Genomic DNA, 15872 nt, shown 5'->3' with positions numbered 1-15872 from the left:
TGTAGACACTCTTATTATATATCCTTTCTTTCCATAGAGTAGGTAATGTATTTCATGTCTGTGTAAAACATATTTAGTGTTGCTGATTTGACATTCAACCGCAGTGAAAAAGCACAGAGGGAAGGCAAACACTACTCTGCCATAATGAAGGGTGCGCGAGAGCCCACGGCTCGGGTTTATCGCGTCAATCTACACAGAGCAGATCGACCGAGACAGGAAGTCAGACACCGATAAGGGATAGAGCATCCGGTAAGTTTTCAAAAATAAAAGCGTCAGCTCCTATCATTTCCAAAGGCTTCTCAAACAAAGAGGTATATCTCCAATACAGAAATGATGGGAGCCATTTGTGGACTGTCCATGACGAACACAAGATTCAATTCAAGAGTATGAATCTAAAATTATTGTCAAGTATCGTTGACGCGACTCTCTCTATCTACGGCTCTGGGTGACTTTGTGCGACCTCCCGCGAGATACATGAAGACGATCTCGGCGGGCAGGCACAACACCGGAAGTTCAAATCAATGTGGTCTGTGGACTTTTAACAGAGCAACCAGCAACTCCACGGTGTTCAGTAGTTTGGGATGCTACACAACAACAACATCGGTGCTCTCTGTAAAGTAGTACGTGTGTTTTGTGACGGAGACGCGCCCGAAGCAAGATGTCTTCTAATACCGTTAAACTGGAAAGACCCGTGAAGCCGGTGTGCAAGAAACTTGAAGATGCACTGGCAATGGAGTTCTTTTTCACGGAGTTGAATGCGACCGCTACATGCCTCATTTGCAAGCAGAAAGTATTGTTTAAGGGGTTAAACATGAAGCAGCATTACATCGCAAATCACGCGGGAAAGTATGATAAATATAAGGGAAGGAGCAGAAAGACCATGTCCGATGAGCTTCATGCAGAATTCAACAGCTCCGTCGGGACGTCAGCAAGAGAACCTGAATCTGTGCCTAAAGAGATCGCTCCAGGTATTGTACTCTTATTTAATGTCTGTAGAGATAGTCGCATTCGCTAAACTTTTATTTTGAAGGCAGTGAACCGGTAGTTATCTAAACCCGGCGCGTACACAGTTACACTTTAACTTAACCGTTTTCTGCTGAAATAACGGCACGATTTCATTGTTGCTTTAACGCTAACATGAATCAAATGGTGTATTGTTATTGTATGTCTTGTAATTATATTACGGTTTAAATGTGTGCTTGATAATCCTACACGCCGGCGACTCCTTGCGGCTGCTCCATCAATGAGGCTGTAGCTCAGTCGGCAGGGTGTTGTGTGTTGTTAGCCATTGTCTGTAGCCAGCTACGATACTACAGTCGGTGTCGGTGGTCCTGCTCAGTCCTGTCAGCAAACATCAGGGTTGCAGGTAAAACATAAGTAGTTGTATGTGCAGCTGTTTAACGTAACAAGATGTCACGTATCCATCGTGGTGTTGTGTTTGAAGCTAGCATGCTAACAAGAGGCTAAACAGAAGGCCGCATTGCCCGCTTCTCATTAAAGAGGAAGTGAGGAGGAAATGCAGCTAGTTACCTTTTGTTAGCTAGCCCGTTACGATGTTTGAATATCAGACCGATTGCATTAATAATCGATTAATTAAAGTAGCAAACGTCCCCTAATAAATGTAGTTCTGCACGTGTGCAATGTCACGCGAGACTAAGCTCAAAGCTAGTTTCTACAACTTTGTTAACCTGAGGTGTGACGTTAGCTAACGTGTGGCTACGGTAACGTTCTTGTTTTGGTTGCCTACGAAATTATGATGCCTAACATTTGCACGACTACAAACACTGATGTTCAAGTGCATACTGTGACGGTTCCTGGTTGCATTGAAGACTAAAACACCACCTTTTCGAGAACTTTATATCAATCCATCTTTAAGACCACAAAAACAAACATACCACTGAAAACTGGGTGTAACATGCTGTTGCACAAACAAACGAAAGTCAGATGGCTTCAGGACACCATTGAACAAACTTTCTTGATTGTCGAGAGATAACTGCCTCTTAGAACTAGAAAAGCAGGATATGTAAATGACCCAAATGGAACTTGAGCCAAAACCTTGAACTTTTGTCGAAGTGCCTAATTAAATATTGCATGTCACCATAATGTAATTTTCTGCCTTTTCTTGTGGATTGATACATGTGATCATCATTTGTTCTCTTTTGATTTTTTTTCCGCTCTACAGCCATGCCGAGTCTAAAGCTGATCTCTGCGACCGACACGCAGTATGCAGCGTCTGTGCTGAAGTCAATGAACGAGCAGCGGAATCACGGATTATTTTGTGACGTCACCATTATCATACAGGACAAGAAATTCAGAGCTCACAAAACCATCCTGTCTGCTTCGAGTACGTATTTCCACCAGCTCTTCAGTGTAGCCGGACAAGTGATCGAGTTAAACTTCATTAAAGCGGAAATCTTCGAGGAGATTCTCAATTACATTTACAGCGCCAAGATTTTTCGCGTCCGCTCCGACATGCTGGAGGAGCTCATCAATGCTGGACAGATACTGGGAGTCAGGTTCATTGCAAACTTGGGGTCGCCGTTGTCACAAGTTAAGGGTCTGCCTGGTTTGTCAAAGGAGACCGAGAGCAAAAGTGACACACCCGCACAGATGATGCCCATCATCGCAGAGTCCTTCTCCATATCTGCCGAGGAATTCAATCAGACGAGCAAGGCGGCGGACAACGACTCCGACTCGGACGGCGATGTTATGTTTGTCTCAGAAACGGATGCTCAAACCAGAGCGGCCAGTCAGAAAGCCAAATCTGGTGATGTCATCGATGTGGATACAGCTGATTCAGAAAAGGCAGCATCAAAGCAAAATGAAGAATCAAATCATACCGTAGCAAAAGACAAAGCCCCCTTGAAAGAAAGTCCTGTAAAGCCTCCCATCATCAGTGGTCCGATCCCCAGCATCCCCAACAGCAGCCCTCTGCGCAGTCCTGACAGCAGCTCCAATAACACGGCATCGCCGGCCAAACTTCCCTCAGGAAGTGCCCCAACAACGCCAGCCAGGTCAAGCAATGTCACCCCCGAGCCCTCGAGTGCCTCTCAGTCCTCGGAAAACAGCGATATAACGGGAGTCCACAAGAAGCAGGTCTCCACTTCATCTCAGAAAGGGGATTTCAAAATAAAGCTCCTAGATTTGTCTGAAGGCCAAGCAAATCAAACGAACAGTCCCAAATCAGCCATAGCAGCAAAAAAGACAGTGACACTCAATACAACCACGGAGATTGATTCGATTTCGTCAGGCTGTAAAGTGTATGCAAATATTGGAGAAAACACATACGACATTGTCCCGGTGAAGGAAGATCCGGGCGAAGGGGGCTCTAAAGTCAACAAAGGGAAGCGGGCGTTAATGGCGACGCCGTTGAAACCGCTGGATAAAACACCCACCTCACCGCTGGGCGGCCCAAACAAGAAAAAGACCAAAACGGAGCTGGAGGACCACTATGAGCTCATCATGGACGGGAAGACGTTCTACGTGTGCGTCGTCTGCAAGCGCCCCTACGTTTGTCTGACGAGTCTCCGTCGACACTTCAACACCCACTCGTGGGAGAAGAAGTATCCGTGTCGCTACTGCAACAAGGTCTTTGCACTGGCCGAGTACAGAACTAAACATGAAATCCACCACACGGGAGAGCGGAGGTACCAGTGCTTGGTGTGCAATGAAATGTTCATGAACTACCAGCTGCTGTCCACCCACTGCAAGCAAGCCCACAACCAGGATCCCAGCGGGAGGAAAGAGAAAGACGAGAAGGACAACAACTTGTACCGACTCCTGCCGTGTAAAACGGTGCAGATGAAGCCGTACTCGTGGAGCACGGACGGGCAGGGCGTCCCCGTCATATCGGAGGACGGCAGCGTGCATCACATAACCGCCGTCGGCGAAGACGTCCACTCCTCCACGCAGAGCAGGATGTTGAACTGGGACGACATCTTTGTCGAGCCCGACGCTCATATGCCGCCCGACGCTCATATGCCGCCCGGTGCTCGCGCCCGACCAGCGCCGACCATTAACAGTCCTCCTCAGGGAGCCACAGAGTTTGACTTTGTTATACCAGAGACCTACTGAGCAGCACTCGCTGCTCCATTACCTGTGCCTTTTAGGTGCCCCACCCCCATTTCCTCCTTGGTTCCATGTCAACAATATTCTTCTGTGATTCGTATGTGTCAGCTTCCCTTCAATGACATTTTTAAGGTGTAATATTGTACTGAACTTGGGGACGATTCACACTAGAATAACGTCTGTGAGTCGGCCGGAGCAAGCTGGAGATAGAATTTCTTCAACTTGAGTTGAAGTGGGACGGCGTGAATAGTTGCAGGATGAAAAGCTCAATATGACCGGACCTTTACTCATGTTGCTCTGCTTCTGTAATGACATGATCATTTTGTATCATTGGAAGGAATGATAGTCACATTAGGAAAACCATACAGCAGTGGTTACCACGCAGTAATAGGATAAAGGAAACGATTCCATGCAAGAAAGACTCACTAGCTGTAATAAAAAGTCAAATCATGTATATTTAATTTTTCACTGTATGAGGCAAGTTATATCTATACAAACTTCCCTTTTATCATCTTATACATTCAGGCCAATACGTGACATTAGACCTGTGTATGGAACACATCCTAAGCATTTAGGAGCAGCTCCAGTTTGCCTATTTAGGAATGTGAAACATCAGCAGATGATTTTGTGGGTAACAAGGCGACCTTTTTGTTCACAGGATACACTATAATACATTTTGTGGTTTCAACAGATTTGTATAAAATACAGGATCTGACCCATAATAAAATGAATCTATCATTACCGGATCATGAATCAGATGGAAGGCGTTTATGAACTGATCATTGCTTGTTCCAATTTGAGACTATTTTAAGCCTCATTCTGTACAAGAGAATGTTTATTATGATTAGAAATATATTTTTTCATTGTGTGATTGTTGGCGAGGGGAAGATATACAATGGTTATTTAATTTTTCAGTGGTTTGAAAAAGTTTGGCTTACTTTTTTGTTGATTAAACCCGTTTTATTTTCATTCACCTGTACATTTTGATTTCCTGTGCTTAACATGTTTCCTTTATTTTTAATATATATATATTTCAATGCCAAAATCCTTCATAGAGTGGGCTAGAGACCAGCATAAGTGTGATGGTAGGGTTGACATGCATTGAGGATTATTTGAAAGCACTCGGTGTTGGATCAGGCAGAAGATTTTTCTGTAATATTTTAACTTTTTTACTGTTGTTTTTTTTCCATTGTATCAAAAATGTAGTGATTGGTCAGTGTTTAAAAAAAAACAAAACAAGTAGTGCTAACATGGGAATCTATTCTTTGTCATTCAATAAAATCATGTAAGATTTGTTTTTTAATTAACAGATTAACGTTGGTGTCCGATGTACAGTATTTGTTTTAATCCCACTTTTTTTTTTTAACTGTTTCATATGTATTTATTAGGTTTATAGCGGTATACAACATGAAGTTATTAAATACTCTGTTCTGTTGGCATCTAACTAAATGTTCCTTTTCTGTCAATTAGCAACAAGGGTTCCCTGATGGTGAATAAATTATTCTTTTACTATTTTTACTTAATTGTCTTGCACCAACAGCATTTAAATATCTGTCATTTTATTTACTGTGTTGTGATGATAGACCTTCTCTAGCATCTTGAAATGAACACGAGAACCTTAATCACATTGCCTCTCGCAAAATGAAAGAAATACACAAAATCAGAAGCTGGTGTAAGAGTTGAACTCACTAGTGTGATGAGACATATATATTTTTACATTTTTAAGTGAAATGGGTAAACTCAATTTCGTCATGCTGGTTTCACAGGAAATTTAGCCTTGCAAGTGGTGCTCTGAGCTAATATGCTAATGTTAGCAGGGTTTATGTTTACCAAAGTCATATTTATTTAGCAAGTTAGCATGCTAACATTTGCTATTTAGCTAATTTCATCTTTAGAGGGGGATATGCACATCTACACCAAACGTCGTGGCGATCCTTCAAAAGGATGAGGAGTTTCTTCAAACCAAAAAATGTCGACCTCATGATGGCGCTACAGGAAAAGCTGGGATCGCTGAGGTCTGTAGGGATCATCCTCTGGGCACTATGAATGTCTGCAGAGTTTCACGGCTACCTGTTGAAATGTTTCAGTCTGGATCAAAGCCACCGTGGTGTTGCTACCTTGAATGAGAAGAAACTCTTTGAATTACACAAAACATTTTTTTAATGGCAAGACAAAGAGGAACTGACAATCAGCCCCTGAGAATGTGTTTAAATGATGAGAAGCAGTGCTTAAAGCTGACAGAGACCTGTCTCATGGATTAAGTTTACTCTTCTTCTCTATTCCTCAGTGAACAACAGTCCTCTTGACTCTTCATGATCTCCCATCTCATGTCAGTGAATCCAGCACTGACTGTCCACACTCGGCCTGACAGAGACAACACATTTCAACTCATAGATGTGACATTACGACTACTTACAAAGAGAGAGACATAGATATGTGTTTACCTTTTTGGCAGCTTTTAGTGAAAAGACAATAAATAGGGTTTGAAGTGCAACTTAACTTAACCGTCCTCCCTTAACATCTACTGCAGAATAACTTATTTCTTCATGAAGATTGCTCTGCAAAGTGCACCACACATTGACCAAGATACTTTGGAACATAAACTGAAGAGTTGATAAATAGATACCATGATCTGTTCGTATACATTAGTCTTAACTGCTAAAGGAGCATCTGTATACCATACTGCTGTACATACATTACAAGCATGTAACACCTCCATTGCTGTCTACTTTGCTACTAAACGGCTAAAGAAACTGCTTTGGCCTACAACTACAGTTTTTATTTTTCTAGCTGATTCAGATTTCAGGGGGAGAGAGACACCAAAGCTTTGATGTAACTGGGGTTCGACCTCACAGGAAGGTCGTAGCTGTGAGCATCAGTCCAGATCCTCACAGTGCAAACAGTGAGGATGTCATCCTGAATGAAGTATTTACAATGTGAACTAAAGAGAACTAAACTTAAAGCATGAGCTGGAGGAGAGTTTTGGAGTTTTCGCACAGAATAAGTCCAGGAGACCAAGAGCTGCAGCGCTGGAAGCATTAAGGCAGATAGATGTGTAAACAGTCCTGGCTTTGATCCGGTTGTCTCTCTTGATGTGTAGATGCACACACACACACACACACACACACACACACACACACACACACACACAAACAGTGCAGGCATGAGTGTGAGTGGTGCCCAGGGAGACAAACACTCAGTGTTTTGGGCTGAACTCAAAGTGAGTGTGCTCCGTGGTCGTCCTCCTCTTCCTCACCACCTTTCCTTCAACACAGTTCTCAAAGATTGTGAGGAAAAGCTCGGAGGAACTGTGCGTTCAAACCACTCAATCTGCATCCGGAAAAACCCCGAAATTGTTTCAGGCGCCGTCTTTGCTCGAAGCCGTATCACGGGCTGTACGGTGGAGGCTTCTCGTCAGGGTGGTTGTGAGGAGGAGAGTAGCACGGAGGGATCATAGTGGGCCACAGGTGGCTGGCTCCAGACTGGGAGTCATCTGAGAGACCTGAGGAGTCGGGGAACAGGCAGGAGCCCTGCTGGCGAGACAAAACATAGATAAGAACACAGTACATAAATATACATTAGTACAAGAACCGAGTGCACAATTTCAATTTATAGATATTAAGAAATTGGTCCCTGAATGGGTTTATTCTCTCAGGTCATCTTCCTCAAAGAGTTTAGAGAGATGGCAGAGGTTGTGAAAGAGTCGTTATATCAATTAGTTTGGGTTTATGTTAATCTGAAACTGCTTTCTTTATCAGCTGTTTTAATTTTGCTGCATACATTTACTACCCTATTTATTATTTTAAGTTAAATGACATTTCACATGATAATATTGCCCGATCACTTTGACGTAGATTTCGTTCTTCAAAAAATCATAACTTTTAAATGAAACGCTTGGGCTGAACTAGACGTCACTGATGACGCGAATAATAAATCCATAGCTGTCCTGATTTAATTGGCTCCTTACCTGCAGGTCGTATGCAGTGTAAGGCGGCAGGCAGGGGGCGGTGTTGTAATATGAGTTGATGGTGGTGGTGGCTGGAGGAGGCTGTGGTAGGACTGGAGCTGTGATGGCCTCTGGTTCAGATGTACTCTCTGAGGCAGCAGAGGGAATCTGACAAGGACATGAAGAATATTGATCAGTTTCTATCAATTCAAACACCGGAGAATTACAATTGCTTTACTCAGCTCATACTGACAAAGACACAATTATTTCAAAACGCTCAGCAGTATTTAAGCCCAGCTGTCCGACGGTGTCTTCTCTTCTTTGCTGGTTAACATATGTACCACCCACCAGGTCTTTGAAGCCTCCCAGCACTGCCGCAGTAATGATGCCCAGAAAGAGGGCGATGATGTTGAGGATTGTAGCGGACCACAGCAGGTGATAGAGGTGCACCACGTCCTGGCAGCTCTTCACGTCGGTGTATTCGTGGTAGCCTCCCATCATCTCTACACGGCTAGACCAATGGGTGGGACAGAGAGGGAGACAGCATACAGTCAAGCTACGAAGGTCACTGATTGAGTTTGTACTTCTTGTATTCAGGACACAATAAAGGAAAAACATAAGGTTTTGATTTATAGTGATGAATGAGTCTATGACGAGCTGGAGAGACAGAGGACGTGGACGAGGGTTTGGACACAAAAAGGACATGCAGAGAGGAAATGGCACAACTATAGTGAGTTACATCATAAAGACGCCACACAACTGCATTAGTCATCACTTATCAACATGAGTTGATCATTAAATCGCCAATATGGTTCTAGAAAAAAAAAGGGACCTACTTCCAAATCATGGATGATTTTCTAAACTTTTTCAAAACATCTTTATTCTGAAGTCCCATAAGAGGATGTTCTCTGAAACAAAGGTTAAAAAGAAAAGAAACAGTCTTCTTCTAATACATACAATCAACGTTGCAGTGCAGAACAATCTCCCACAAGAATGGCACAACAGGACACATCAAACAATCCAAACAATCAAAGCAGCACAGCAAAGTAAGCAGCCGCGGATTCAGAGGTTTTCTCAGCGTACTCACTTCCCGCAGGTGTACAGGTCGCAGCAGTAACAGGTGTTGCCCTTCACGCGCAGGTTACAGGATGTTCGCGATGACGTCTGACAGGGCACCTGAAGGTAGAAAATGATTTCAAATAAGTAGTGATTTGTTTTAACTTTGGGTCAGATTCTGGCTCCTAACAATGTCCCCCATACAATTTCAGGGCTAACACATACACTGAGGATGAAAATAATAGTATTTCTGTAAACAGATAGAGTAAATAAAATGCGTTTCTTACATCACGTTCAGGTGAAGTGTCACTAGAGTGATACTCACAGCGGCCAGCATACAGAGGCCTGAGGTCCTGCAGTACAATAAACATTGTTTTATAGATTTCACAGCACAATTCATCGCTGGTCTACTTATGAACCAAACTGAACTAGAAGAAGCAAAAGCAAAGGGACAAGAGCTTGTATGTGATTAGTGCTGCATTATTAATGACAGCAAAACTTCATAGAATGCTAGAAAGCAAGGCTGAATTATTAACTGGGTAAAGACCACCGGGGACACGAAAATTCAGGTTCATTATGTCAGTTAGTTTGTGGTAATTTGATTAATTATTAATTCATCGCTAGGTGTCTCAAACAAACACCTGTGAAGTGTCAGAAACTTTACCCGTGAATAGGACACGTTTTACTGGATGCAAGCACTTTAGAAGTAGATCATGATTATAGCACATAACAAAAATTATGATTGTGGTTATTATGAGCGAAAGAATTTTGTCCTTCGGCACCAAAAACGTGATTCAGTTCGAGAAGTAAATTTCAGAACAAAAATGTAGATGAATGTAAGAATCAGAAAAAAGACAATGTAAACCATCTGACAGCATCACATCATCTCTTCGGTCTGTCACGGCATCATACTCCTAATTCTCTTTATTCATTCTGTGCCAGCAGCCTCTTTGGAGTTCAGTGCACAAAAAAACTGCTGATATCACTTTTCACCAAGCCATAACTTATTTTAACATAATTGTTTTCAAGAGTGCATTAGTGGTTATTTATCGTTTGAAGTACTTTGCGTCATGGAGAATCGCCCTCTACCACATTATATATTTGTCTCGCTGAGACGGGGGCAGCAGCTGCTGCAGACGGCCACATGTGAGCAAAAGCCTTGCAGAAGGGCATTCGTTTTACTGTATGTCTAATGCAGACAGAGTATATTGAGCTTTAATGTGGATGGCATTGATTAATCAGCTTGTTGTAAGTCAGGGCACGAGTTTCATATTCATAATTTATCAGTTTGGTTAAATAAATAGAAGCCTCAGTGATACTTACAATATGCCTCGCAGCAAACACTCCATCGACAATAGCACAGCAGAAGGCGGCCACCACTCCGAAACTGATGAAGACCATGGATGCCACCAACTGTGAAGGAAAACATCAGCTTCATCACTCGTCATCACTGTGTAATGATTTTGAAACTGTAAACTCAACTTGAAGAGCAACAACTTCAAGTGCTTCCTCTCACCACTTTTGTATTGGGTTACGTTTTCATCACTAATGTGTATCATCAGGCAGGAGTACATATACTTATGAATGGAACAGGATGAGGGTGGCAGAGGCTGTGTGGTCCTGTGATGTTATTCATGACTGGCACAATGCACCCCCCCCCCCCCCCCCCCCCTACACTCCTCAATGAAAGACAGCATGTATTCAATTACACATCACACCACTCTGTCTGCAGCCAGCCCAGCTCACAGGAGGGAGGCAGTGCAGGTGACATAATGGATCAAACAGCTAGAGGTAACACGGATTTATGGCTGTACAAAGACTTCTATGATGCTAACATGAATACATCCAGCAGCATTTGGTTGAAAACACATGTTTAGGATTTGAGTTGTGACGTGTTGATTGTCAGTCAGGCTTATCGTTTTTTTAAAGGCCCAGACAACTTATTTTATTGGTTTCTTACTCTAAATGATGTGGCCCCTCCATCAACGCACCATTTCCTGCCAAACTAAGAACATTGAAAGAATTTCTGTATTTGTGTTTTTTTACTCCGTGCTCTTCTCGCTGGATTGAAGTGGACGACACCCAACTGTAAATCACATCAATGAGGCAACAGTTGAATTAAAGTCTGATGACAGTTGTGGGATCGTTTGCTCATACTGCAAGAGCTCTGTCAAACAAATCGGATCAAACCACACCCACGCAGTCCTGATGAGTGTTAAACTCTGAATAAATAATCCCTAAAGATATTTATATCCAAACATAAACTAAACCCAGATATTGTTTTGTCCAAGCAACAGTCCAAAATCCAAATATATGTAATTTAATTCAATAAAACACCCTTCAAGCCATGAATTGTTGGCATTTGCACTTCAAAATGAATAAAGCAATTAATCGATTATCAAAAAAGTCAATTCCTTTTTTGTAGGTCAACTTATCATTTCAGCTCTACTGAAAATGTAAGTCCTGTGTGCCTCTAATTCCCCAAACCAAAACATAAATCATCATATTTTATTGTGTGTCATAACATTTTATGGGAAACGGCATACATATTAGGGGCCACGTGGCGTAACATGTCATAGCTCAATCATTTGTGGGTGTGCAGCCATCCAAACCTTGCTGAGTTATGTGAAAAGGTGTCACGGTACAAACCCATTCTTCATTGCAGCCCTGACAGTCCCCGGCCGAGCACCTCCCACCTGCTCCCCTACTCTGCAGTTTCCTTCCCCACATTCCAGTGTAGACATCGGTCCTCCTCAACTTACACCCTACTTCTATTTCTGGCCGCATGTCCCTTGAAGCCCAGGATACTTTCTCCGATACACAAACCTCCTCAGGCCAAGTGGGACTCACAGTCTGGGTCAGGTCTGCTCATTCTGTTGTCACTTCAATAACATAATCAGGCCTATAGGCTGTCGTAAGGTCATTGGGGCTGATACACAGTTTAATGACAGTTTTCTGTGAGGGAGACACCAAGCACTTAAAGTGATCTCAGTGAGGTAATATACATCCTCTTACCATCTGCCTCTTGTTCTCTATCAAATGAGCGCCGATAATTCCCAGAAAAGAGCCAAAGCCCAGCTGAAAAAAAGAGAAAAAAGCTGTTAGGGCATTGATCTCATTTGATTATAAAGCAGTTATATAAAACATGTGTTTCTGTCATGCCCTGAAGGAAGAATTTCAGTGTGTTTATACTCTTATAAACCATCAAATTTGATAGATAAGCAACATGCATTTAACTATGAATCAAGTGAATTTGAGCATGAAGTCTGAAGGCACATCCTAAGAAATGTAGCTGACATACAGTGGCTGCTTTCCTAGTCGCTCTTTAATTGAGGCAGAATGCTAAAAGCCGAGTATTGTGAAGAAAACACATTTATGGACTGAGAGACTTTACCTCACTCAGCCCCTAATGACAGTGCTGCTGAATAATGAATGTGGGGAAAATTCAATCCTCAGAGACCTTCAGTAATTAGTTTCAGCAGGAGCGGGAAGAGCTGGCAGGAAAGACTCTCACTTCACTCACACCTCACTCATTATGAACTCTGACAGGCCTGCCTGCTGTGGCATGCAGGTGTGGACGTGCACTCACAATGACTCCTGGGTAGTAGCCGCCCACTGTGATGTTCTGCGTCCTGGTAGTCGCTGCCAGGCCAAAGATGAGGATGAGCACGGATACGATGAACAGCAACACCAACACTATTATGGATTTCCTCTTCCTCCTCTTAAAGGAACCTGCGAGACGACAAATGAGAGAGCATTACTGCTGTGACGTGGGCAGTATGTGACGGGAAATCACAGGATGAGGCTGGAACTAAAATCCACCACAAGCATTGATGCAATGCAAAGTAGTTCAAGAGACTCAGGAGTAGACTCGAGTTTCTCTTTGACATTTACATCGAGTGGCCAATGATGTTGCAGTATTTATTTTGCTCATGATAGACAAAAACCTGGCTTGTGGGCCGACAGTAAACAACTTAAAACAAAATACACAATTGTTACTTCACATATTCATATATGTTTTTTGAAAGGCTCAAATGAGGGTGACTCATTTTACAGCCAACGTACTATATGATGCATGTATGCTAGGTAAGCATATACTGTATAATTAGTTATTATTCTGGTATCAATGGAATTAACTGTGTTGGCATTACAACAATGTTAAGAACTTGGCTTAGTGCGACAGGACAGACGGGAGAACATTCAACACAAGATACTAATAATACAACCATCATTTATATTAGAACATATTAAAATACACGGCAAAATATGTGAAAGGTTTGCAATTCAGAAGTCATATAACCTAAACATATTAACAATATGCACAAATGAAATACAAAGACAACCGTTGATTCAAAACGAAGAGCCAAAGGTTTACAACATTCACTCCGATTTAAGACAGACTCGTCTGAACCTCTTCTCAGAGAGCATTTTGCATTCAGGGCCTTTTGGTTCAGTCCAACATTTTTTCTTTAACTATTTTGTTTAATGCTTTTGTTTCAGCAGTAGTCAGACTGACAGAGGAAGGTCGATTGTGCTTCTGGCTGATCTACTCCATCTATTTTTTTTACCTCTTCCTGTTTGATTTATTCTGCGGTGTTCTCGACTAATAGATCATCAACGTCACCTCTATGTTCTGTTTTTATCCATTTTTGGAAACAGAGAGTTGGTAAGTCACAGTACAGATGTCACTGCTGCTAAAGTATGATGCTCCAACCTAAAGGTCAATAAGAAGTCACTACACTGAGCAGGGAAAGCAAAGGTTTTCTCACCAGGATGCCTGCATAGCAACAGATTAATGATCTAGGAATATATCGACAATTATATTATAGTAACAATTATATTGTGATGATACTACATTTCGTCTGGGATTATGTTCATTGTAATTCTGTATTGTAGATTGTTTTTATTTCCTGGTCCCAAATGCTAAATTACAGCTAATTGAAACAATGCACGTTGCTGTTTTTGCATCACTGAAATGAATAATAAAATCCCATCCTTTCAGTTTTAATCTCAGAGACTACATCATCCAATGCTAGCTTTCAGGCCAAACATCATATGAAATGACAACAATTTTGCCACTTAATATATTATCTGATTGTCGATATAAGGTTGAAGCAATAACATTGTTGATACATTTGATTTAATCAACGTCCTTTGGCTATAACTCAAATTCATACATGGCTAAAGACATGTTAACTATACTCTCAAGTATGGGTACAGTTATTAGATTTAAGATTACTTATGTTGAACGTTACTCAAATACTGTTACAAAAGTAGATCCAGTGATGTTCAGTGTGACATAACCATCCCTATATGGTTACACCACCAACCTATCTATGCCTCTCCAGTCCAGTGATGCTCCAGTAGGTGACTACTTTTCATTCTCAAACATTGCCCTTTAATGAATATGAGGTCTAAAGAAACTGTACATGGATGCGTCTTCTACAGTGTAGACTGAGTACAACAATCCAGTACTTTGCATTGTGTGACATAACCATTTTAATATGATTACACCACCAACCTATCTCTGCCTTTCCGGTCCAGTGATGCTCCATTAAGTGACTACTTTTCATTCTCCAGAATTGCCTTAAAATGAAGTCTAAAGCAAACTCACATAAATGCTTCAACCATCAACTGTGTAGATTGAGCACTACTATTAACAAGCCAGTACTATCTAGTGAGAATAACCTGTTATGAGCAGCACTAAAATGTACAAAATGTATTCACTAAATTATCCCTATACACAAAAAGACCCTTTTGTTCATGTTATCATCATGGTAGCAGAACGGCCATCCTGCATTGATCTTGTGTGTCAGGCAGTTAACCATCAGAGCCAAACATCCAGGCTCCTGTGGTTACTCAACGTCGCCGCGCCTGCAGTGACGCGCTGCAGGCCTAAACCAGAGAAAAAAACCAGTCTGGAGATCAACGAGTGTTTTTGTCTGCTTTTGTGAGAGACAGAAGACATACCGTTGGTGTTTTTAACCGACCAAAATAAGAGTGAATGCTGTAATTATTAACCTTTGTGTGTAGGAAGAATTAAAAGAATGCTGTCGGAGCGTAATACACGCCAAACCAGTAAAACCAGTATATTATTTAATTGATAAAACCTGCTTCAGACAAGCCGTTGACCTTGCACACACACACACACATACACACACACACACACACAGACACACACACCTACCTATGCTTGTTTCAGAGAGGGTCAGTCTGCTGGATTGAAGGCTCTGAGCAGGAGGCATGCTGGCTGGAGGATGTTTAACGCGGTCCGCTGGACAATCCTCTTGCAAATGACACAAATAAATAAATAAATAACAATAATCACGTCTCAACGTTATTGGTTATTCGCTATATATTTTAGACTCGGGAGCAAACGCAAACGGTGTCTTGGCTTGCTGTGTGGCATTCTCTGACAACCGCCCTCCGTCCTCGCCCAGCCCGTGTTCGCCTCACATCCCCGCGGCTGTGGTACGTCTGTCGGTCTCCGTCCTCGCGGTGTGTCGGTATCGGACGGTGGGTCGTTGCTGCTGCTGCTGCTGCTGCTGCTGGCTGTGTGTGCGCATGTCAAACACATACTCAAAAAAGCAACTATACTCTAAACTGTCGTTACTACTTGAACTTGTTTCAAAGCAAGTGTAACGAAATGTTTAACCGTCAGAGTAATTAATATCCCAGTCTCCTCATATCTTCTCTACACAACTAACATCCACCGAAATATTCTAGTATTCCGGCATTTTAAAGATAATTAACGGTGGAAAATGTTAGTACAGAAACGGTTAACGTCAACGTTACAGCTACA

At 42.2% G+C, this 15872-nt stretch overlaps 2 protein-coding genes across 5 annotated transcripts; one reads left to right on the top strand and one right to left on the bottom strand.

Annotated features, from left to right (window-relative positions):
* Positions 1-521: 521 nt before the first annotated feature.
* Positions 522-5580, top strand: zbtb33 (zinc finger and BTB domain containing 33). 2 transcript variants are annotated; one of them, XM_068715101.1, is made up of 2 exons: positions 522-968; positions 2183-5580. In XM_068715101.1, exons 1-2 carry the CDS (start codon positions 659-661, stop codon positions 4072-4074), a joined length of 2202 nt encoding a protein of 733 aa, XP_068571202.1. In that variant the 5' UTR covers positions 522-658; the 3' UTR covers positions 4075-5580. The 2 variants fall into 2 exon arrangements, with proteins under 2 accessions (XP_068571202.1, XP_068571203.1); XM_068715102.1 differs by lacking the exon at positions 522-968 and adding an exon at positions 1077-1366.
* Positions 5581-6210: 630 nt separating this feature from the next.
* tmem255a (transmembrane protein 255A) lies at positions 6211-15583 on the bottom strand. Of its 3 annotated transcripts, none has more exons than XM_068715098.1 (10): positions 15258-15583; positions 12660-12802; positions 12086-12148; positions 10394-10483; positions 9358-9423; positions 9102-9190; positions 8851-8922; positions 8363-8525; positions 8036-8182; positions 6211-7601 (listed from the first exon to the last, which is right to left on the bottom strand). In XM_068715098.1, the coding sequence occupies exons 1-10, from the start codon at positions 15313-15315 to the stop codon at positions 7455-7457; spliced, it is 1038 nt and encodes a 345-aa protein (XP_068571199.1). In that variant the 5' UTR covers positions 15316-15583; the 3' UTR covers positions 6211-7454. The 3 variants fall into 3 exon arrangements, with proteins under 3 accessions (XP_068571199.1, XP_068571200.1, XP_068571201.1); XM_068715099.1 differs by having other exon boundaries at positions 6211-7598; XM_068715100.1 differs by lacking the exon at positions 8851-8922.
* Between the last annotated feature and the right edge of the window lie 289 nt (positions 15584-15872).

The sequence above is a fragment of the Cebidichthys violaceus genome, unplaced genomic scaffold, assembly GCF_023349555.1.
Source record: "Cebidichthys violaceus isolate CVI_PGR_0920_01 unplaced genomic scaffold, fCebVio1.0.p SCAF_2, whole genome shotgun sequence".
NCBI classification, from domain to species: domain Eukaryota; kingdom Metazoa; phylum Chordata; class Actinopteri; order Perciformes; family Stichaeidae; genus Cebidichthys; species Cebidichthys violaceus.
The sequence above is the reverse complement of the archived record's forward strand: the minus strand, read 5'-3'. Positions and strand labels throughout refer to the sequence as shown.